The sequence below is a fragment of the Nyctereutes procyonoides genome, unplaced genomic scaffold (assembly GCF_905146905.1).
Source record: "Nyctereutes procyonoides isolate TBG_1078 unplaced genomic scaffold, NYPRO_anot_genome, whole genome shotgun sequence".
In the NCBI taxonomy this organism is placed as follows: domain Eukaryota; kingdom Metazoa; phylum Chordata; class Mammalia; order Carnivora; family Canidae; genus Nyctereutes; species Nyctereutes procyonoides.
Window position 1 is genome coordinate 22,350,878 of NW_026575030.1, and position 23,695 is coordinate 22,374,572.

Here is a 23,695-nt window from a genome sequence, read left to right on the forward strand (position 1 = left end):
TACCCACCAACACAAGACACCCCCAGCCACCCCTTACACAGTCACCCCTGCGCGCCCCCTGGGCTTTACCAACAAAGGAGCCCTCCTTACCATGGGGCAGGAGGCCCCCATCCTGCAGCCAGCCCTCCCCTCGGGCACCTGGCCAAGGGCACTGATGTGATCCCCATGACATATGTGGAGAAAAAAAAAAAACCCTGCAATGGCCTAGACACAAGTGGGGAGTCTGAGAACAGTAAGGAAGGTTCCAGACAGCCAGACAGATGTAACCTGACAGAGGGGGACATGTTTGGAATTGGAAACTAAACAGGCAGGGCTCCCACCAGCAGCTAGCTCAGAGGCTCAGGAAGCTCTCGTGTGCATGGAATAAGCCTCTGTTCCTGACCCTGGGGAGTCCCTGACCTCCGGTGCATGCCGCTATGGGGGCCACCTGCTGTCCCGCAGGCTCTGTCCATGCCAGGGGGCAGCGCCGGGTGGCAGCAACTGGTACTGGCATCGCCACTGGCCAGCTGGGCAGCCTTGGGCCTGTCACAGCACTCTCATAATGAAGGGGCTGGCCTGGCTGATCTCTGAGGCCCCTCCTCCTCCAGCTCCAGGATTGCATCCTACCTACTTCTTTAAAGACCCAGGTCAGACTTTACGTCCAGTGAGTTTTCTCTGGTTAAGCCCATTTAGCTGGCTTGCCTATTGAACTACTGCCTTGAAAACATTCGATTTTGTCTTCTCCAGTGGACTCTGGAATTTCAAACAGAGTGCAAGCTTTCCCAAGGGCAAGAACTGGGTTCCCCCTCATTAGTCTATGCGTTCAGGGGCAGCCTGCAAAAGCTAGAGGACTGTTGGATCATCCTCTCGGAGTCAGTGTGTGTAGGTAAGAACTGAGCAATCCCGTGTATGCATGGAATGAACTCTGGACCAAGGTGCAGTCCCCTAGTGGGACACCCCACTACTGACAGGGCTGGGTGAGGGGTGGGAGTGGTTCTTGCCTTCCTCCAGGTCAGAAACAGGGAGTTTCCCTTCAGCAAATGGGTTGGAGGCCTGAGTTTCCTGCAGAGGAAAGGAGCTTACCCTCGGGAGATGAGTGCACATTCCCTCCCCGGGAAGGGACTGGGGCAGAGTGACATGTCACAGCACTAGATGAGACCTGGCCTCAGGCACCAGGCCAAGAGGAGTTTCTGTGCAAAACCTGGTACATTAATTACTAGGGTTGAGATCAGATGACATTCTAGCTTAAAATGGCACAGAATGGGATCCCTGGGTGGCGCAGCGGTTTGGTGCCTGCCTTTGGCCCGGGGCGCGATCCTGGAGACCCGGGATCGAATCCCATGTCAGGCTCCCGGTGCATGGAGCCTGCTTCTCCCTCTGCCTGTGTCTCTGCCTCTCTCTCTCCCTGTGTGACTATCATAAATAAATAAAGAAAAAAAAATATTTAAAAAAAAAATGGCACAGAACTGTCTAAGAGGGGAAAGGGGGGAAAACACGGGTTTGGGGGTTTTTGAGTAACTCTCAAAACCAAGGCTAGTCCTTGCCTGACCTAGAAAGAGATGGACTGGGGAGACAGGGAGGCTTGGAAAGGGAAGGGAAGGGGGAAGGGAAGGGAAGACAGAGCAGGGCCATCAGGACACACACGTGGTTATGTCGGTAAGTCATCCAGAAAACATTTGTCCTCGCTGAGTCACCACAGCTCTGACAAAGTGCTCCTGTCTGGATTCCGGGAGAAGCGGGGCTGGCTGTCGCACATGCTCAGCTTGGAAACAGGAATACTCCTTGGAGAGACAGAGTCCACTTCTGCTCCCCTCGCACGATCCCCCATGCTCCGTCTTCTGGCCAAGGGCACTCCTCTCTGTGCCATAGAGCCAGTCCACCCACTCGGTGGGTCTGCCTGTGGGTACAGCCCCTCACACAGGGAGAGGATACCCTAGAGGAAAGCTGCATCTGCCCTCCCTGACTCCATATCTGGAAGGCAGACCCTGGCACTGGCCCCAACGGCTCTGGGCATGAGACGCTGCTCTGCACCCCCTGGGAAGCTCCCAGTCTAAAGGGATCAGCCAACTTGTGAGGTGCTGCTCTCCAAACTCACTCATCAAACAAGGCCCACCATCTCTGCCCTCAAGAGGTTCCCCACCCATCCAGGAGAAAGGTTTATGGACAGTCAGAACTTGAAGAAGAGACAGGGCCCATCACCACTTTATGATGAGTTTTCCAGATTCCAAAGTCTTTTTCAAGTTTTGTTCAGATTATACGAACTGCTTAAGTACTGATGCTGAGCTTTTAAGAAAGAAATTCTTAAGAAGTCTTTCTTATCTAAAGCAATCTGAGAAGAGATGAGATGGACTGGAACAGGGGGGATGTTCCTCTTTTACCAAAAGTCCCAGTGGCAAACCAGTACAGAAATATTTTGCAACTAGTGAGCACAGTCACCAGGGTTATATACTCAGCAACAAGAAGGCCTAGGTAGTGGCGTTTGTCTTGTTCTCATCTTCTGCGTTCAGAGACAGGAAACTGTCTTGGAAGGGAAGGTTTGAAAAGACAAATGAAGACTTTTATCGTTAATATTTGTGGCTGATGGAAATAGCGAAGGGGGGAATCCCTGGGTGGCGCAGTGGTTTAGCGCCTGCTTTTGGCCCGGGGCATGATCCTGGAGACCCGGGATCGAATCCCACGTCGGGCTCCCGGTGCATGGAGCCTGCTTCTCCCTCTGCCTGTGTCTCTGCCTCTCTCTCTCTCTCTCTCTGTGTGTGTGACTATCATAAATAAATAAAAATTAAAAGAAAAGAAAAAAAGAAAAGAAAAGAAAGAAAAGAAAAGAAAAGAAAAGAAATAGCGAAGGGGACAGAAGTTGCAAAAGAGAAGTATGATTGGGGCACAATGACTTCAATCTACCTAAGACTCAAAAACAGACCAATAGAAAGAATTGCTTTTTTTTTTCTTTTTTCAATTTGAGAAAAGATTTGACTTCATAAAAGAAAGAATTGGTATAGACATTCCACATTTAGGCATCCCTCCCCCCCCAAAAAAAAAAAAACAGCACCATAAAATTCCTAGTTTCAACTGGCAATTTTCATATACCCAGTTAAATACTTCTATAAATGTTATTTTATTGAATATCTTCTTATAGTTCTCTGAGAAAGATTATATTAAAACCATTTTGCAGTTGGAGAAGAATTTTGTTCCTTAGTGCTTACTTAATTTTCAGTGTTTCAATAAAACTTTAAAAGTGCAAAGCCTCAAAAAAAAATGTAAAGCACAGAAAATCCAAGGTCTAATGAGGAGAAAGATTACCACTGAGAGCGCCTAACAAAGCCCTGTGTCCTTGGGTAGCTGAGCAGAGGTACTCCACCACTTGGTGGCAGCATACCTAACTTGCCAGCACGTATATAATAAAGGCTCTCTCTCTACAAAATTAGTTTTATAACATAAAATGTCAGTATCCAACGTATGCCTAAAATGTACACAACCTCAAACACCAGTGAAGGGCACATGATAAGACCTAACCAATGACCGGTGAAGTAAGAAATACAAAACCTGTTAAAAAACAATCACATAGTAGAGCAGGGGAAAACTGCCCCAAATCTGGAACCTACTAAGTGAAAAATATACTCTTCTTCCCTAGCACTAGCCTGTCTCACCAGCATCTGTATATTCAGGGTACTCCTTTATTTCCAACATGGACATATAAGTCAGAGCTAAATTTAAATCATCCTAATCCCCTAGCATGAATTCCAGGAAGACCTGAATGTCCTGGGACTTATTTCGACTGACATGTTGAAATGTACCTAATCAAGGTGGCATCAGAAATGTGTGTTTCCCAATCAGCCTGATGTGGGTGAGGCCTAAGCTTCAGCAGCCTAAGGCAGAAAACACGGCGCCATACCTAAGCTTTGGAGGCTCATGCAACATTGCTACCCAGAGACAAACTCCAAGGAGACCTAAGTTGGAAGGCAGGTCATGTCCTCAGTGCAGAGGAGCACAGAGGAGGTCAACAACCACTCTGAGCCAAGGCAAGAGCTCACTGCACCACCAGCCAATGAGCTGAAACACATCCAAAGGCAAAACTAAAAACTCGCTGTGGGCAAAAAGCAATGAAGTCCTTCTAGATTTCATGTCAGATCCAGACTTTAAGGTATGGCTCCCGTGAAGAGGCCTCCTAGTTCAGGAAAGCAAAAAGAATCCTGACCTGAGAGGCCCCCAAATGGCAGGCCCTGTGACCAACCCCTTCACTCTTTTCAAATCCAGGATCAGGCTTCGGTGGGTAACACGTGGCACTACGTCAGGGCTTCTTAATGATGGCAATAACCTTGTTTGCACAGTGAGGCCTGGTGATTGATGAGCAAATAAACAAATCTGGAGAAATGTCAAGACTTGGAAGTCTCAGGAAAGGCATACTGGAAATATAAATTAGGAAATTTGGAAAGCAATCTGGCAATGTGAATCACCAGCCTTAAAAAAAAAAATGCCTGTGATTGCCACAAATCTATCCCAAAGAAACCATCTGAAAAGTAGACAAAGGTTTATACACAAAGGTGTTTACTGGGAGTTAGTTATATAGAGCCATGAAACGAAAATGACTTAGATGACAAATGACAGCGCTAATTAAAACATGGTGCACCCCAAGACACACTATTATGCATAAAAGGTGTTTAATGTTAAGAAAATAATCTCATGGCATAATGCAAAGTGGAATGAAACAAGAAGCAAAATTAAATAAGCCATATAATTCAATTCTGTTTTTTTTTTATAAGTTCTAAATAAAACTTGGAAGGAAATATGTCAATATTTGTTCCTATCTCTACACGGTAGAGTTACAAGTATTTACTGTAATTCTTTATATTTTCCTGCACTTATTTTCTATAATAAAGAAGTGGTTTTCTAACTAATAAAAGAGGTCAAGAGGGATGTGTTAATCCTCCCATCGTTTCTTATACGTCTGCTAGGTGTGACCTCACTGCTATCACTGCCATTCCTGCTAGCTCTAATCCTAACCTAAATCATCAACCTGAGCTGGACTTTGACAAAGCAGTACCAGGAGCAAGGAAGGACAGGTGGCAAAACAAAGTCTCCACTTTCAAGCAAGGAAAGGGAAAGACCTGCTGTTTGCCAGCAGCCCCTTCTGCGTGCCAAGTCCAGGGCTGGGCTCCGTCCATGGGTTCTTGTGTAATCCTCACCACTGTTGTGTTTAGTAATCCTTTTATGCCTATTTTACAGGGGAGGAAATTTGTCGGCAACCACGTCCATTTCTTCCCCTAGAACAGAAGTTTCTGGGCTCATTCTTCTTGGGCTGGAACCCCCTGCCTCATTTCCAGGATCAGCACTCTCCCTCAAGCTCACGTGTCTTCCTCTGCTAGTCCACTACTGTTAGCCCCACTCTCACCAAATCCACGTCCCTTCCAAGGGTTACATTGAAAACAACATGTGCAAGACAAACGACATTCCTCTCTCCATTGGGAATGCTTTGTCCAACGCGGGGTCCTTGATTTATCACCTAAAAGCAATCACTGGTTCCTGGAATAACCAGGTCTGCTTCCCATAGCTACTTCATGACCACATGGTTTCCGCCTCTGATCATCCAGGTTATAGTTCTCCAGGGAATCACAAGTGCTTGACTCTACATTTGAAGTGTCACGGCTGGCTCTGCCTCTGCCACACACGCAGTTGCTTTTCACAGGGTTTCCAAGAGACCCTCTGGCCCTTCAGCTCCAACAGAGCTGAGTGCTGGCCAGACCCGCCAAGTCCAGTGATGGCACAGTCAAGAAAGTGAACCAGCTTCAAAATGCATATCAGCAATAATGTAGGTTAAAGCATTTATTTATTACTTAATAGATCAGTTCCAGAGGTTGGACCCATTAAGTGCCTTTTCCCCACTCAAAATCACATTTGGGAATTCATGTTGCCGACTATCACGGTAGTTCCAAAAGGTGAGTCAAAGAAAACGACATACGGTATGATACCATTTTTATAAAACTCAAAAACAAGCAAAACTAAACAATATATTGTTTATGAAAACATGTGGTAAACCACACCAAAAAAGCAAGACGTGGATAAACACAAAACTCAGAATAGTGGTTGTTTCTGGGGAATGTAAGCAGGATTGGAGTGAGGAGGAGCCATAGGTAGCTTTAAAGGAGAGGTGATACTCCGCTTCTGAAGTTGGAGGGTGGGCTCTCAGGGGTTCATTTTATTATTATGGTTCATAACTTACATATACATTATATCTATTCCTTAATATATAGCAAATATTACTAGATATGTATGTGTATATATATATTATTATTCTCTTTATTTGATTTTTATTTTTTTATTTTTTTAAAGATTTATTTATTTATGATAGACAGAGAGAGAGAGAGAGAGAGAGAGAGAGAGAGAGAGGCAAAGACACAGGCAGAGGGAGAAGCAGGCTCCATGCAGGGAGCCCGATGCGGGACCTGATCCCGGGACTCCAGGATCGCACCCTGGGCCAAAGGCAGGTGCCAAATCACTGAGCCACCCAGGGATCCCCCCATTTTTATTTTTTTTATTGGAGTTCGATTTGCCAACATTTAGTGTAAAACCCAGTGCTCATCCCATCAAGTGCCTCCCTCAGTGCCTATCACCCTATTATTCTTCTTTAGGAGACAGATTGAGAAGTACTGAGTGCCTGGGTGCTACAGAGAGATGGCTACATAATTTCTTTACAACACCCTTGTGAGATGGGCATTCTTTTCCTAAATTAAAAATCAGAATATTGGACCAGAAATGTTGAGTAACGTGCCCGTTTTCACCCTCTGCCAGATATCTTCCATTTGCCCCTCCAAATCCATTCTCCAACCTCTTCCCTCAGCCGGATGCCCTGGGAGGTTGACCCACATGGACTGCATCAATGGACTCCCTGTCACCGGCTCTGGCTGCATTCAGTCAATGACAAACGATGGCAGGAGGTCAGAGAAGGGGAGGACAGTGAAATAAGAGTATGGGTTCCCCTTGTCTCCCATCGTGGCATCACCCAAGGCCACAGCTCCATCAGGCTGTCCTCTCACACAGCTGTCTCTCTCCAGATTCTGGGAACCGCTCCTCATCTTGCTTCTTCAGGCCTACAAATAGCAGCATCTCCCCTCCCTGCTGTTTCTAGTTTCTGTAATAACTTGGGAATCCAGACCTTGCTGGTTTCCCTGTTCCTCGCCTGCAGGATTGTAAATGGTGCCTTCATTAAACCCTTCTCATATTACCCAGGTTGCAAGGCCATGTGCTTCCGGACTGAGAAGTCCTCAAGCTGGGATCTGAACCTCAGCATCTTCTATCCTAGGACACCTCTCCGCCCTTCGCTGTGAAGGTCTGCACAGCTCCAAGGGAGGTGATGGCTAACGAGGGTAGTTACTGTTGTGATTTTTTGTTCCTTAGCAGCAGAGTAGAAGACTATTTGCTCTTCAGGACTTGTGTTACACACTGCTCAACAAGAGGGACACTTAACTGCTGTTGCTCAAATTTGTGTAGAATCTGGGAACTCTAATAGACATTATAAACTCTCTATAGACATAAGCAACAAACTAAATTTATTTTTTAAAACTTTTTTAGATTTTATTTATTTATTTGACAGAGTAGAGAGAGAGAGAGAGAGAGAGAGCACAAGAGGTGGGGAGGGGCAGAGGGAGAGGGAGAAGCAGACTCCCCACTAAGCTAGGAGCCTAATGTGGGGTTCAATCCCAGAACCCTGGGGATCACGACCTGAGCTGAAGGCAGACACTTAATGGACTGAAACACCCAGGTGCCCCACAAACTAAATTTAAAATGAATGTGAAAAGGTGTAAGTTTTAGGCCAATGTTCTCACTGGTCCTATTTTCTGGACCTTCTATCTGTACTCCCCATATCCTCCTTTAATTGACGATCCCAGAACAAAGGGCAGGATGCCAACAACACATCTCAACAGGCCCTTGCAATAAAACACACTCAGTGATGACAGTTTGGATAGCTGGGGCTCTCTAAGGCTGAGTATACTGGGAGGAAACCCTTGCAGTTTTTAACTCCTCATCTTTTAACTGTCCTTCTGGCTCTTTCTGAGTATTTCTATTTTCTGGTGATGCTGCACAAAGACAGTGCTGGCTATAAGCCCAATTCATCTCTTGCTGAAATCAGTAGAACAAAAGCAAGTGTTATCAAATAATAAGCTGTGAATATTGGCACCTTGGTTTGATTGGCGTAACAGAGTATCCCATCTTAATTCCTTGTCATCCTGCCTCACCAGTATGATATCTGCCTTTCTTGCCAGAACACGTAACATCTCAGCTGCACTGCTAAGAGCAGAATTAAGTGGCAGAGACATCAAGGGGCTAACAATTGGTGCCCTTAGAAGCAGCGGAAAGATGGTCATGACAAAGCAGGATAACAATGACGATGAATAGGAGAAATTCAATGCAATAGAAATAACCCAGGATATATATTTTTTTTGTTTTTTGTTTTTTTTCTTTTACTGGCTACTTAGACATTCCAATTTCCAGCATTTGGTCAACTCTCAATAATCACAGTGGGTAGATTATCCACACTGTGAGCTCTGCCTGGACAATTATTTACTCTCAGGCTAAATGTGCTATCCTGTCTCTCAATTTCTAGGAACATTCATCAGCTGATTATATCTGAGTATTTCCTTTCTGTTCCTTTCATGTACAAGTAGCTGCAAGCAGATAGCAGACAAGAAGGATAGGAAAGTTAGCTGACTATAGCATGGATGACAGTCAGAAAAGAGAACATGAGAGCTCACCAAGATGCCTACCTAGCCAGGCCCTGCCTCATAGTAGGCACTCAGTAAACATTTTTTGGATTCAGTAAATGGCGCAAGTTGAGTTGGAAGGCTTTTCAGGCCTCTTCCTAATGGTCTGTGATTCCTCAGATGATGATAGAAAGCATGGAGTAGATCCCGGAGATGGGTGCTCAAACCCATCAGGAGCATGAAAAAGAAGTTGGAAAGGACGTACCTTAGGGCAAGATGGATCCCCAAAGACTAACTAGGACTGTTCCAAATCATCACACTCTAGGATGATCCTTGGTCCCAGGGGATGCCCCTACATTCCTATCCTGAATCCAAGAGGGCTAGAATGCAATTTTCTTAGGGTTTCAGATATAGACACCATCCGAAGTGAAATTCCAGGCCCTCATTTACTTAGGGAGCCTGAGAAAGGGAGCGTATGTTCAAGGAGGGGGGGGGGAATCATACTCTTGAAGTCCTAGATTTTACGATGTGGTTTTTTTTCTCCCAATATCATAGAAACACAAAATTTGGGACAAGAGAGCCTCTTAGAAATTATCCAATCCAGCCTCCAGTCCAATGGAAGAATTCTTCTTACAGCCTCCCTAACAGAAGGTCACCCAGTCTCCACCGACAGGAAGCTCACTTTCTCCAAAGACAGTGGCAAGACTGCTGCACAGCTCCCACATGGGCGGGCCCTTCATGTCAGAGTCCCATTCTCTAACCTTGTCTGCTCCCTCCTCTTTGGGGTAGTTCTCCTGACACCTGGAGTCAGGAACCACTTTTCTTCCATTTTCATTCCTGCCAGAAAATATCCTTCAATTCTTCAACTGCAGAGACCCAGTCTGTGGATCCCTCAATATGCTGCTCCCCTGACAGTAGTCTAAGGGGCCAATGTCATTCTTAAAATGGACTGGCAGGGCTCAGTGTTGCAGAGTTGAACGCAGTGGTCCAGAAGGGCCTGGCCTTCACAGAGCGTAGTGGGACTATTTTTTTCCCGCTCATTTCTAAATTTTCACAACCATCTATTTAATCATCTATTCTAGACTGATGCCAGATTGGCCCTCAAGATGACTGGTTCCTGAGACTCCAGGATCTTCTTTCATTATTTACTGGTCCTTATTTGCTTATCTTCTGCTGGCCAGCCCATCTCTTATGCTACCAGCACAGTCACATATTGTACCGCCCATTATGGCTACTGGTTTGCACTGGGTGGGGAAATACCCAGTTTTTAACCTAACTTTATCAAAATGTCTGTTCCTGCTCACCAAGAATGTTCATGTAGAGGCTCCAAATATTTGTTAAATAAAGAATTAATAAATATATGAATAAATGAACATAAATGTCACCTACAAACGATTAACAAGTCTGCCGGGTACACTCCACCCCATCAGGAGCCTGTCTTTTAGCCCCCCTGGGCCATGACCCAGAATAGATCATTTCTTCTCATCAACATCATCAGCCTAATCTAGTTATTCATTTTCGTAGTTTCCCTTCTTTCCCAAAGCCATGGCTAGGTAGAAGAGTGGCAAACACTATCTGACCTCTGAAGTTCTTCAGTTTCCCTCCTCAGACTTCACTGTCTTTGGAACAATTCTGTTTCAGGTTTTGTTTCCAACAGTAGTCCCGTGTGAACTCGGGGCCAACAGAATTAGGAAGTGATGGGTGGGCGTGACTGGTTGGTAAACTCCGCAACTTGCCAGGTGTTCACACTCCTGGTAGACAAAGACCCTCGGGACAGAAGCAGAAGGCCTCCAAGAACAATTCTTCCCGCCGAAGAAGGTGGCAACGGGATTCTTGCCTCCCACCTGCCAGAACCTGGGAAGAACCTTTTCTGTTCTCACGGGCACGGGATGCAATGCTTGGGACCACTCTCTGAGAAGCAGAGAGCCTGCATCTAGTATATTCCTTCAATGGCAATGCATGGTTTCTCCTTTTCTGTGACCTTCCCCTCAGGCCCTCTTGGGTTTCATTCCCCTCCACCCAGCAGAAATCTTTCCTTTTTAATTGCTTCCAATATATATTGTCCTGTCTTTGCTTAGCAAATCAGAATGAAGAAAAGTGTTCTTCCAATTCTTTTACCTTCTATTCTTTAGAAGGTAAGGGTGCATCAGCTGCAGGGATGCGATAAACATACCAGAAAGAAAAAAAAAGTCCCCTTCATGTCTCCTGGGACCCCAATTTCTTCTGGCTCTAAAAGAATTGAAAGTTCATCATGGGTCCTCATGAAAACTTTTCTTGTAAATTGCTTTAGAAAATGCCTAGTTTTATGCCTGTTACTAATATACTGGGGAAAGGTGCTTTTAAAACTGCTTAGCTCCTAGATGACTAAATTGCTAAATTACCTACATCAATCATGAGTGATTTAGTCCATCTCCTTGGGTCTGAGACAGATGGGAATATTTCTTCTGTACAAAGATCTCCAGGAAAAAAAACAAAAGTATGCTACTCTACTCTTCACCCAAAGACTCCTGCACTCAAAGTTTAGAAGTTCTTTGGATTTAACCCAAATCCCTTTCATTGGAACTTAAGAACTTTTATCTCTTTCCTGGCCCCCAACGGGATATCATAAAGAAAAAAAATAGACACTATTTGACATGCTTGTGCACAGTCTTCTGCTGCAGCTCTTCCGGGCTCTCCATTCTAGTCTATCTTCCGAAGAACTGGATGACTGCTCTTAAACCCCCTTTGCCACCTGCCCATCACCATCCACCGATCCCTTTACATTTGTCTCCTTCATAGCACTTTTAAATATAGTGCTTGCCTCATTGGAAACCTGCTTCAGGAACCTAATCAGCACTTACTTTTTTAAAAGATTTTATCTATCTATCTATCTATTTATTTATTTATGAAAGAGAGCAAGCAAGAGGGAAAGAGAGAGAGAGAGAGCACAAGCAGGAAGAGGGCAGAGGGAGAGGGAGAAGCAGACTCCTCGCTGAGCAGGGAGCCCAATATGGGGCTCGATCCCAGGACCCTGAGATCATGACCTGAGCCAAATGCAGAAGTTCAACCGACAGAGCCACCCAGGCTCCCCAATCAGCACTTTCAACAATTATCCAAGGTCTCCCAGCAGAGGCAGAGCTTAATATGGAGCTCCTCTCTGTACTTTACTAATTCTCCTATAAAATGCACAGAGATAAGAAGATTCCAAAGGCCCAAGGCACCACTTTTTATTTGCCACAACAAACACTTGACAGGCTCCGGCTCCACCAAGTCTAGAGAACAGAAATCTCTCTGGCCAAGCACAAGGATGGGAGAGCCCTGGGGCAGGAGTCAAGAGGGCAGAGTTCTAGGCCTGCCACTGGCACATATCGATATCCTGTAAGCAGTTCTCATGGCCACTAACCCTGTCCTAAACAGAACACAACACGTAGTCGCCTAGACTGCTTTTCAGGGCTATTCGAGCTCTCACATGTTATTTATCTCTGAGTCTACAAAGGCCTCTCCTCTCCCTTCTTAAAAGCTACAGGCCATGTCCCCAACATGTCTCTTTCCACCACCAATGTGGCCAGTACCACCCGGAAGCACTCAGAAACCAGTGTTTCTCAACCTGTTAAAACTATCATCATTCCCTGCGTCAAATGAGCTTTTTAAAGCTTTTTTTCCTTAACTACTCCATCCAATGGATTTTTTAGAAAGACTTTTATTTATTTTAGAGAGACAGAGAGAGAGAGAGCACACGTAAGTGGGGAGAGAGGCAGAAGGAGAGGAGAGAGAGACTCCCAAGCAGACTCCCCACTGAGCTTGGCCCAACTCAGGGCCTGATTCCAGGACCCTGAGATCATTACCTGAGCCAAAATGGAATGAGACGCTCAACCCACTGAGCCACCCCAGCGCCCCCACCCAATGAAATTTTAATATCATGAATATACACCTTTTTAGGTACAGTATGTCTATCTGTGCTTAAAACATAAAAGAGCAAACTTTTCACTAGCCAACCCCCCTAACCCCGACACGATTTTCATCCCCCTTGCAGGCAACATTAGCCATGTTGAAAATGGTGACCTAGATTGAGCTGAGGGCTGCATCTAGCTGTGTGACACAAGAGGAGCTATTCGCTGCAAACTCCAAAAGCCATAAACATATCCACAAGCCAGAGGTTTTGAAAATAATCCATTGCACAAGCCAGAGTGGACTCTGCCAGATTTCCCACTCTCCTAAGGAAACTGGCCACTTCCCACTCTCCTCCCCAGGCCACAGCGTCTCCCGCTCCAGGCCCTGTCCTCGCTCTCACCTCCGCCCAGGGCTCGCACTCCATTAAAATGAATCCCAGCAGTGACAATGGGAATGATGAGAACAAGGTGAACTGTGGGTGATGTTGTTCCAGGAATAATGAGAATCCACTTCAAGGGCAGAAACAACGGGGCCCCTGGCAGGATGGAGCGTCATTCGGCTCCCTCCCCCGCAGGACCTTCCCCCCCACCTCACCTTGGCACACTGGCCAGATAGGTCACGAGTTTCCGCAGGTCTTCCTGTCTTATTCTGTCATGATTGCTGCGAGCAGGGAAGGTCAGGATGGGTCCGCCTCGCTTATCACGGCCCCCTGCAGGGAGGAAGAGGAGAGCAGTTAGGAAAAACAGCCAGAAAGTGTGGCGAACAGGAAGAAGGAGTCCGGCTGAGTGTGGATGGCAACAGGCAGAAACACTGCACCCAGGGAAATGCAGTCACTGCTTAGGTGAAGGTGTGGGATCTGGGTATGGTTCACCTGTGTGACCCTGGGCAAGTCTTCTGACTGCTCTACTAGCTCACTGCAAAGTGCAGATGAAAACAACGATGAGCATTTTACAGGGTGGCCGTGAGGACTGAGCACTTTGAGATGCACAGCTCTCTACCAGTGGGAGATGATCAGGAAGGCGGCGATGCCTCCTCTTATGGAGAACACAGCTGTGGGCTTTGGAAATTTAACCTTCAGTTTGCTTCTCTTCGCAGATCTCCGTGAGGCAGAAGTGTTCAGGATTCACTAGGCTACCGTGGTGAGAAAGCCATCCATCCAAGACATCACTGCTCGGAGGGTTTTAGATTCATAGAATAGATGTTAAGTGTTCTCCGCACAGCCAAAGATCCACCCCTGCCTGCCTGCCTGCCTGCCTGCCTGAGGTGCCACCTGTCAGTCCTGCTGGAGGAGCACAGGAATCGTTATCAGAAACCAGGATGCTCAAGGTCTTAATCACTGCAAATGCATATGTACGCACTATGATTATAAATGTTTTCTAAATATCACATTAAAAAAAAAGCAGGAAGGAGTATAGTGAAATGATGATCATTGTTGCCATTAGGTTAGGATTTCACATGGCTGTTTTTTCTTTCCACTTTTTTCCTAAATTTTCTATTCGCTATTTATTGTCATCATTTAAAAATGTATTCCTTAATGGGCACCATGATTAGGAAGCAGGACCAAGTTTCTCAGGAGGGTCATGGGGGACAAAGTTAAGGTATGCCTTTACAGGCACTGGTTATTACACAAAGAAAACCTCTGTGCCATGAGCACAGAGTCCTGCACACATCCCAGGCTGCTCCCCGACACCCTCCAGGGTGGGGACCACAAGGGCATGTACTACAAGGAGGAGGCATTGGCATGGCCATCACCAACAGTGGAAAAGAAGCTTAAAGATCAGCTCCCTGAAGAAGGAGCTCTCTCAATGAAAGAAGGAGCCTCCCAGAGTCCCCACCCAAGTGTGGGCTCATGAATAATGGTTCCCTCTGGTTGGGGGGTCCTGAAGCCATAGACAGAAGGGAGGCATGACAAACAAAATCCGAACATTTCCAGAATACTCTTGAAGAAGAAATAAGAAGGCCGCAACGAAAAAAATATCAAACAAGATCAGGGCCACTGAGAAATTTGCCCTGATGGAAAAAAATGTTTCAGCAGTACCACCACCACCCCCAGCCCCACACTGGAGCAGATTTGTGTAGATATACCACAGAGTTGGACCTGAGCCCCCAGCTCCAGACCTTCCATACCACAGGCCCTAGTTCTTTGTATGAATAGCCACCCCCAACTCATCTGCCTTGGAAATGATCCCCACCTCCCCACTGCCTTCCACATGAAGAAAAGGAAGCAGAAGGATTAGATGGAAGGTTTCCCAAAACTAGGAGCATCTCCCATACCCTCACCCTTCCTCTCTAGCCTTGACCCACCCTAAGGATTTTCCACTCTTGGACGGTTTTAACTGCAAGTTTCTGCCTTTCTTCCTGATCTTCCACGGACACCGTAGAGCCATGAGAACATGGGGAGCCAAGGCTGGTCTGCTTGGCAAAGGCTCACTAAGGAGCTTGGACGACTATCGACACTGTACTTCCTAAGCTAGAGCCAGTTCTGCCCTTGGAAACAAGAGTTTCATAAATATGGCTGGGCAAGGTTCCAGATGGCAGAGGAGGGGGAAAGAGGGGAGAAAGCCTGGAGCAGTACAGCCCCCACCCCCTTCAGGAAGCATGGATAAGGATTTGAGAAGGGGCAGCAGGATCAGCCAGGTGTTTGTCAGAAAGGAGATAACCTTGTAAGAATAAGGATGTCGGAAGCAGAAGAGGAATGAGCAGAGAGAAAAAGCCATTGTGCTGGAAAGAGTGGGACCATGGGTAGACGAGGCCTCAGAGCGGGTGCAAGGGGAGAGAGGTCCTGCCCCCTTCTCTGAAGCAAACTGATAGAAATCAGAGAGGGAGGAGGAAACAGATAAATTAAGGAGAGGGATGAAGTCAGCCTGCCTGGGAGACATTGTTCTTCAGGTAAAATAGCAAACTAGCCCACCTACCAAGAGCCAGGATAGGCTTGAGGTACTGGGAAAAAGGAGAGCAGACCGTCACTGGTCAGCATCCCTAGAGGACGAAGAGCAGGACTGCGTTGAGGTGGGCTAAGAGGGATGAGGCAGGGACCTCGGGCATGGTGAGAGCTCCGTTGGGGTCTAGCCATAGTGTCCATGACAGGTTCTCACTTGAGTGAAGGCAAATCAAGCTAGTGCCTGCATAAGTGGGGAGGGCCCACAGAAGGGAGGAAATGTCTTGCTGGATCATGAGCTCCCGGGGAAGAGGGGACAGCAGATGTTTTGCTCATCTGCTGTCCATCCTTTCCCAATGTATAGGGGAATATCAGAAAGGATCAAAGGTAAGGGACTAAGGCCATAGACACAAATGTCAGAGTTAAGGTCTTGGACACGCATAGCCAAGGTAAGGAGGTGGAAAACCTTGGTACCAAGAAGGCTGAGCCGCCATGAATATGTAGGAGAATGGATCACTGACATGGGTGCTGCAGTTACAGAGAGTGATAAACAGAGATGAAGAATGAGAACCCCCTGCTGACGTCAGTGTGCATTATGGAGGTGGGTCTGAGAGGGTGCAAGACAAAAGTAGCCAGGCTTTGAAAAGGCAATACAGATGCTCGCAGAGTCGTCAAAAGAGCCATTCCTTCACTCATCTCATTCCTGCTGTGGGCCTGCCTGTGTGAGGCTTTGGTTCCAGGAGCTTCAGGACAGAGATAAAATGGAAGAAGGAGGAGGGGACGGACGGTCTGATGTTCTAGAAGTGACATTGATCCCCTTCCCTAGAGGAGGGCAGGACAAGGTCGGGGAAGAGACAAGGCTAAAAGCAGGGGCAGTTAAGGCTTCCCTGATTGAGCCAGAAGAGGGACAGTGCTCAAAAATTTCAGGGGCTATCAGGCTCCAGTTAGGGCAACTGGGGAAGGCGGGGAGTTGGAGGGTAGATGGAAACAAGAAAATGCATCAAGGGAATTAAACCAAAAGTTTGGTCCATGTAGTAATAGTTCTGCAAGATGTCAATGGATATATACGATTTTTTTTTCCCCCAAGGGAATGAGGTTACTCTGTAGTTCGGGAGATGGTTTCATGTGTTTAATAGACATGTGCTTTCATGAACATGGCAAACCTCCAGGAGGCAGCTATGATATGCATTCCCACACTTAGGAGTATAGAACCCCTTTTTCTTCTTTTGAGGCTCATCTTGTGGGACTGCTGTTCTATGGAACACGCTTTGAGAGACCTGGGTCCAGGTCTCTGCTCTGCCCATAAGATTGTGGCACAGCAGCCACACAGATAACGTTGGTAGGAGATAAGGAGGCAGAGAGGGACATCAGGGGTGGCCAAAAGGAGGGTGTGAGTGCACAGAAAGGTCACAGAGGTGAGATGAGCTCTGTACAAGCAGACTGGATAAAAGGCACAAATGGGTGCTGTTCGGGGGGGGGGGCATGCATGCGCTCAGAAGAAGCCGGAGGGGGCAAAGGGGCAATGCCCAGGTCTTGAATGCAGAGCAGGATGGCCGGGCTGGAAAGACAGAGGCTCCCTGAGGCACAGCCACAGATCCTGTCACACTCACGTGCACACACCCACATGCAGAAGCTGTAGGGCTGTGCTGGATTATTCCAAATGTGCGTTCCCATGGCAGCACAGGCTCCTTTTCCCTGGCCACGCTGGGGGCACTGGCAGAGGAGGGCAGGCACAGCCAACGGTTTGCTTCTCTGCTTGCCACCTTCCTGCTCAGAAAGAAATGCGATTGCTACACTGCATTATTTAATTCTGGGTTGTTTTGTTTTGTTTTATTCTTGTGTTTCTTTTCTTTTAAAAGCTCAGGATATAAGAGGCTTTACTGGTTTGTTTCCTGTTTCTGTTATTGTTATTATTATTATTATTATTTTTTAGATGCAGCCAGCTGTCTCCCTAGCATCCTCAGCATCCGTCGCCAGCATGGAAAGACAACGTTCCCTAACTCCAAAAGCTCCTGGCACCATGCACAGATGAATAAGACTGCTCAGCCCACATCAGTACAAGGGAGTGAATGCACACCCACAGCCCCCTTGCTCCTGCCCTGGCAGACTTCTACCTGCCTCGTGCTGGACGTGCTGGACGGCCTTCCTGGGTCCTTGCTCCTGTGTGCTCCCTTAGGACAACTCTCTAGAGTTGGGCTGGCTGGGCCCCCGCCTCAGGGCTTCAGCTAAATTTACATGAGAAAAGACAAGGCTTGGGGGCAGCCCAGGTGGCTCAGCAGTTTAGCACCGCCTTCGCCCAGTGCGTGATCCTGGAGGCCTGGGGATCCAGTCCCACGTGTCTGGCTCCCTGTGTGGAGCCTGCTTCTCCCTCTGCCTGTGTCTCTGCCTCTCTCTCTCTCTCTCTCCCTCTCTCTCTCCCTCTCTGTTTCTCATGAATAAATAAATAAAATCTTTTTTAAAAAAGAAAAAAAACAAGGCATGAACAATCAAACAAGGGTTCCCATGTCAGAATGTACTGTATCTGCACTCCTATGTCCTACACTGACGCAGGGAAGGATGGTGTTCAGAGGCTCTGCATTCAAGCCAGAAAGGCCTCCTGGAGGAGGCAAAGTAGAAACTGGCTTGGGAAGGAGAGGAGAGGCTCAAGCTGGCAGAAGGTATGGATAGAGCACTGCAAGTAGTGCTTGTTTGGGCACAAGAGAAATGCGAGGATTAGCAGGATACCCAGGGCATCAGGTTAAATGAGGCTCAGGGCCACAAGGAGGAAGAAGAAGAAACGAAGTGATGGGGCTCTACTCTGGAGCAGAGAGTCAGCAGTAGGGGCCTGCGGGCCACGTCCTGGAAGGCAGCGGCTTAGCGCTGCCCAGTGGCCCCCGGGACTTCCACGCAGGGTCCTCCCACATGTCCAGCAAGCAGCAAGCACTCCGATCCAGGCGTACAAAGGCTTTTCAGGTTGTTTCACTACACTTCTACCCACCCTGAAGTCACTGCCCATGGTCCCACCAAGGGGCGGTTCAGCCTGTGTTGCAACACGTTCAGTGACGGCTTCACTACCTGCTAAGATGTGTAAGCACCTGACACTAAGGGGGAAAGGCAGCTTCTCAGTGTCATCTCGCGGCCACAACAGTAAAACACAGGTATCACTACTGCTGCTGCTGCTGCTACAAATGATAGCAACAATAACAACAAGGAGTGCATTTAGTACGTTAGGTACCCCCATCACACACTCTGCCCTCACCTCCCATCTCCACACTCTGAATCATCAGTGTCTCACCTTCCTCTCAGTAGGCAGGAGGCCCCTGCTGCTTGGTCTTTCCTCCCCCCAAGCCCCTCCCTCCTCTCTCTCTTTCTTCTCTCCATTTTCTCTGTTGCCCATCAGCCAAGCCAAGCAGCACCTGGGGAATGAAGCCACATACTGTGGGCTGTACTTGCTCTTTCCCTTTGATTCTATCACCACTCCTTGTAGACAATCAGGATTATCCAGAAACAAAGGCCCAGTCCACAAGGCACGAGCACTGGGGTGTGTTTCTTTCAATGTGCTCCTTGGTGGGGCATTGCCATCAGGCCAGCCCCTGCTGGAGAGTCTATAATGGAGGCCTGCGATGGAGCCCAGAGTGACGCTGGTGCCCCGGTAGCTCGCCTTCAATTATATCACAGGCCACCAAACTGAAAGGTCCAGATAGTAAATAATTTAAACTCATGGTCATCTGGGCTCTGATGAAACTACTCGGCTCTGCTGTTGTTGTTAGCAAGTAGCCACTGACACCGCCCGTAGCAGGCTGAATAGCAGCCCCCCAAAATATCAGGCCCTAATCCCTGCAACCTGTAAATGTTAGCTTATTTAGAAAAAAAGACTCAACAGATGTGACTACGTCGAGGCTCCTGAGATGGGAAGATTATCCTAGGTTATGTGAGCAGGCCCTAAATGCAGTTACAGGTATCTTCCTTCCAGGGAGGCAGAGGGAGATCTGATACAGACAGGAGAGGAAAAGGCAATGTGACCACAGAGGCAGAGATGGGAGTGACATGGCTGCAAACCCCAGAATGCTGGCAGTCACCGGAAGCTGGATGAGGCAAGAGGCAAGCTCTCTCTTAAGAGCCTCTGGAAGTTGGGACGCCCGGGTGGCTCAGTGGTTGAGCATCTGCCTTCAGCCCAGGGTGTGACCCTGGGGTCCTGGGATCGAGTCCCACATCGGGCTCCCTGCATGGAGCCTGCTTCTCCCCCTGCCTGTGTCTCTGCCTCTCTCTCTCTGTGTGTCTCTCATGAATAAATAAATAAATACTTTAAAAAAAAAAAGAGCCTCTGGAAGTAGCACAGACCTGCTGACACCTTAGTTTCAGACCAGCAAATTGGATTTTGAATTTCCAGCCTCTCGAACCATGAGAGAATACATTTCTATTGCTGTATTCTACCAAATTTGTGGTAACTTGTTACAGCAGCAATAGGAAACTAATACTACCTAAACACATGCACGTGGCTGTGTTCCAATAAAATTTTACTTATAGAAACAGGTGGCTGGCTCACAGGCTATAGTTTGCTGACCCCTGAATCAGACATCAAAAGATCCAGGTGCACAGATGAGTTGGAGAAGAAAGTCGGAACTAAATATTTGCAAGTCATGATTCAGAAAAATAAATAAATGAATACAAACACTCAACAGAGTTCCCTTTGCCAAGAAGGAAAGATAAAGAGGAGCTAGAAAACATTTTAATCCCCTACCCATGATCGGCTCAGAGATGAACCCAAATAAAACCTCTGGGAATGTGTGAGGTAAACAGACTCCTCCAGCTGGAGCAGCTCCCATAGAGGCCCACGAGGGACCTGATAGGCCTGGGAGGGTGGGGTGAGGTCAGGTGTATGGTTGTGAACGTCTCCCAGAGCACCCAGCTGGGATCCAGGCTCTCCCTCCTCTTTCTGACTGTCCCTGGAGCAAGGATGCAGCCATCCACTCCAAATGCCACCCACTCCCCCAACTTCTCTCTCACACACCAAGAAGTGATTGCTTACACGCATGTGCGTATACACCCTTCCAGGTCCCTTTCAGACCAAAGTTCCACAGACACTCACCAGACACGAAGGCCACTTTTTCCTTTAGGATAGGAAGGACATCAGAAGCTTTCAAACCATCATTCCGAAAAGACCCTGTGGGATGACAAAACAGAAGGAATCAGGATGAAAGAGGTCAGAGGGATGAATCCCTGGGTCCCTCCCTCAGCGGCCCAACCCCATCACACGCCAGAAAGTTGTGCCTTGTTCAGGTGCTACAGCCCAGCCCAGTGGGACAGGAGAAGGTCCACAACAGATAAGACACTTCCACATGATGCCAGGCTACAGAGTGTCCCTTCCAGGGAGAGGACGGTCCAGGTTGCCCCCACCACATATACAAAGCTCCGTGCCTTGCAGGCAACAACCACAGCCCTGCAACTTGACGACGGGGCTTTTTAAAAGCCACTTTTGTACCTCTTTGCCTAGCATGGTGTCTGGTACACGGTAAGCACTCAGTAAATACCAATGGAACAGGATAATTAATATCAAGATGGACCACAATGCCCTAAATAATTGTGTTTGCCTTTCCTCTACCTGGCACAGTGACTCTTAGTTTTCACTATACAAATTATACAAGCAAATCACAATATCCCCAAGTGGGAAGCAAAGTTGAATGCAATACCCTTCTTCCTCCTCCCCCTCAATGTCACCCTCACCAGTCCACAACACACAGGAGGTGGGGAGACATCAGTCTCCTGGGAAGGAAATGCACTCCCTTCTTCAGCAATTCATTCTCTGCCTAAATTTTGCTCCTCAGCTTCAAAGTCCCCTCTGGGGTCCAGCTGACTTCCTGTTAGGGGGTTGGAGGCAGAGGCCTGTGGCTCACATAGAATGGAAAATAATGATGTGCCACGAGAAACAATAACCTCAAAGGACAACCCAACCTGGTGAGTTCAAGGCACGTGGGAAGAGAAGCCCCCTCCACCACCACACACACACATATAAAATCCCAGGTCGGCCCACTGCGCCCTTACATTTAACCCAAGCACCCTACAAGGACTCGCAGGGAGAGCCAGCCCACACTCTGTGAGCTGTAACTGGAATCTCTGCTGTATATCAGCACGAGGCTATCACACACAAGGATCCCAGAGGAGAGGAGGTTCTGTGTCAGCTCAGTGAAACAGAACCAGAGACCACGGGCAACCGTCCTAGTGCCTTTCCTCACTTGGCTTACTCCCTCACAGTCCCAGTTTGACAATCTGCAGAGAAACGTACTGGGAAGGATGGTCCCACACAGGACTTTCTTAACTTCTAAACCCTTACTGCTTCAAGAGACTCACCTGGGAATTCTGGTAACAGCCCAAGATTAGAATCACTGGCTTAGGGAAGGGAAATGAGCCAGTTGCATGCTCCACCAAAGAGGAGGTAAGATGTGTCTCCAGTTTCCATACTCAGGGGTTATGTCCTGACCCCAAACAAATTTCCAAAGTATCTCTGACCATTTCATCTATTCCTTCTCCATTTCTCACTACATAAATACAGTGAGCCTTTTTATTCATCATTTGCTTCTCTTTACAAGCTGGCCCACAGCACCCAATGCCAGAAGAACCCCCTCCAAGGCTCACTCTGAGAATGAAAAAAAAAATGACAAAAAAATTAAGAAAAAACAACTCCAACTATAAGCATTGTTTTGTACAGATCTTTACACTCTTTGTGTCCCAACACAGGAGAACTTAAATCTCACTAGTAGAAACCAGTTAGGATCAATGTAAATTATTATAGAATTTACAAATATATAGGTTTTTTTTTTCAGCTTCATGAAATAAGATGTTTCAGTTTCCTTGGCAGGTAAGAGTCCTATGTGGCTGCACCAAGCAGACAAGGATCATCTCTAGCTGATGCGTGAATTGTTTGTGTAGAATGATGCCTCTGTTGTCATATATGAAATATATGTGTACATCAGTTTTAAGACATTCTCCTCTATATCACTACATACACTAGTAATTGCTATAGGAAAAAAATTATAAGAAAAGTTCAACTTCAGTCCCGTCTACTTCCAGATTATTTATAAATCCAAAAAGATCAAGGCTTGGGATTTCTGGGTGGCTCAGCGGTTGAGCGCCTGCCTTCAGCCCAGGGCGTGATCCTGGAGACCTGGGATCAAGTCCCACATCAGGATCACTGCACAGAGCCTGCTTCTCCCTCTGCCTGTGTCTCTGCCTCTCTCTCTTTCTGTGTCTCTCATGAATAAATAAATAAAATCTTAAAAAAAAAAGATCAAGGCCCAAATGAATGAGATTTTACTGTATGACAAGAATCCACACAACCTTCTCTCCAAAACCCCTGTCCTATTTTTCCTACTGGTCTTCCTCTCCCCTACTTCCTTTAAAGTATGCAAGATGGCTTTAATTCCATGAAGTCCCCAGACATTAAGGAAGACCTCGGAAGTTGCTATAATGGAAGCAAAAGGTTCCCTCACCTACCCCCTCATTGCTTCCACTCCCGGAAGGAGAGCAAGAAGGAGCTCTGATTCCATCCTCCAGCCCACTCATCGTGCCCCACCTGTTTCTTCTCCCCTCCAGACTCCAGGGCCTGAGAAAAAGGCAGTGGCTTGTCCCAGCAGCTTGCAACCATTGGCAATTGGCTGGAGTAAATGTCAGTATCTTGGGTTGGGCTGGTCCAAGATTCGGAGGGCTTCCTCTTCCCAGGCCAGAATATTCCCCGGTCCAGGGGAGAGCACAGCTGAACTACCTCCCAGGTTGTGAGCCTACCATAAGAAAACCTAAAGTATCTAGATTTACAAAATCCTTAACTTGGGGATAATCGTTTCCAACAACAATAAGATTTTTCACATTATAAAAGGATTTGCTCCAGGGTCTCTTTAAATAAAAGTTGCCTTAATGGTTTGAATTAGTTTTTCATTTGCCAAAAATTGAATTACAAACAACTTTTCAACGATGTATGCATTATGTAAAGCCAAGTAGAGCTAAACTAATTAGGCCAGCAGCTCAGAAGTTGGCGACCTTGAGTAGAAAACCTATTTGCTCTGGCTGAAGGTCCTATGTATCAATTCCCCCAGGCCCTTGTGAAACCAGCTGTGGGGCTCTAGAATAAAGGGGAAGTCCATTGAACACGAATTCAAACAGGACCAATGAAATAGCAACATGTTTTCACTATCAGGTACATGTCTGGGCAGACTCATAGAAAATATTCAATAAATATTTGATGAAAGGATAAAGAAATGAATGAAACGGTAACCCTTTCTCAAGTGACATGCGCGAGGTCAGT

The 23,695-nt window shown here is 47.1% G+C and overlaps 1 protein-coding gene across 15 annotated transcripts in view; it reads right to left on the reverse strand.

Moving 5' to 3' along the window:
• The window catches only part of KALRN (kalirin RhoGEF kinase), a 656,901-nt gene that overhangs the window by 448,141 nt on the left and 185,065 nt on the right, over positions 1 to 23,695 (reverse strand). For all 15 annotated transcript variants that reach the window (XM_055315792.1, XM_055315793.1, XM_055315794.1 and 12 more), the window contains exons 2-3: positions 20,489 to 20,563; positions 13,137 to 13,251 (exon numbers count right to left, since the gene is read on the reverse strand). In XM_055315792.1, coding sequence (XP_055171767.1) covers positions 13,137 to 13,251; positions 20,489 to 20,563 — 190 coding nt within the window. The remainder of the gene's footprint in view (positions 1 to 13,136; positions 13,252 to 20,488; positions 20,564 to 23,695) is intronic.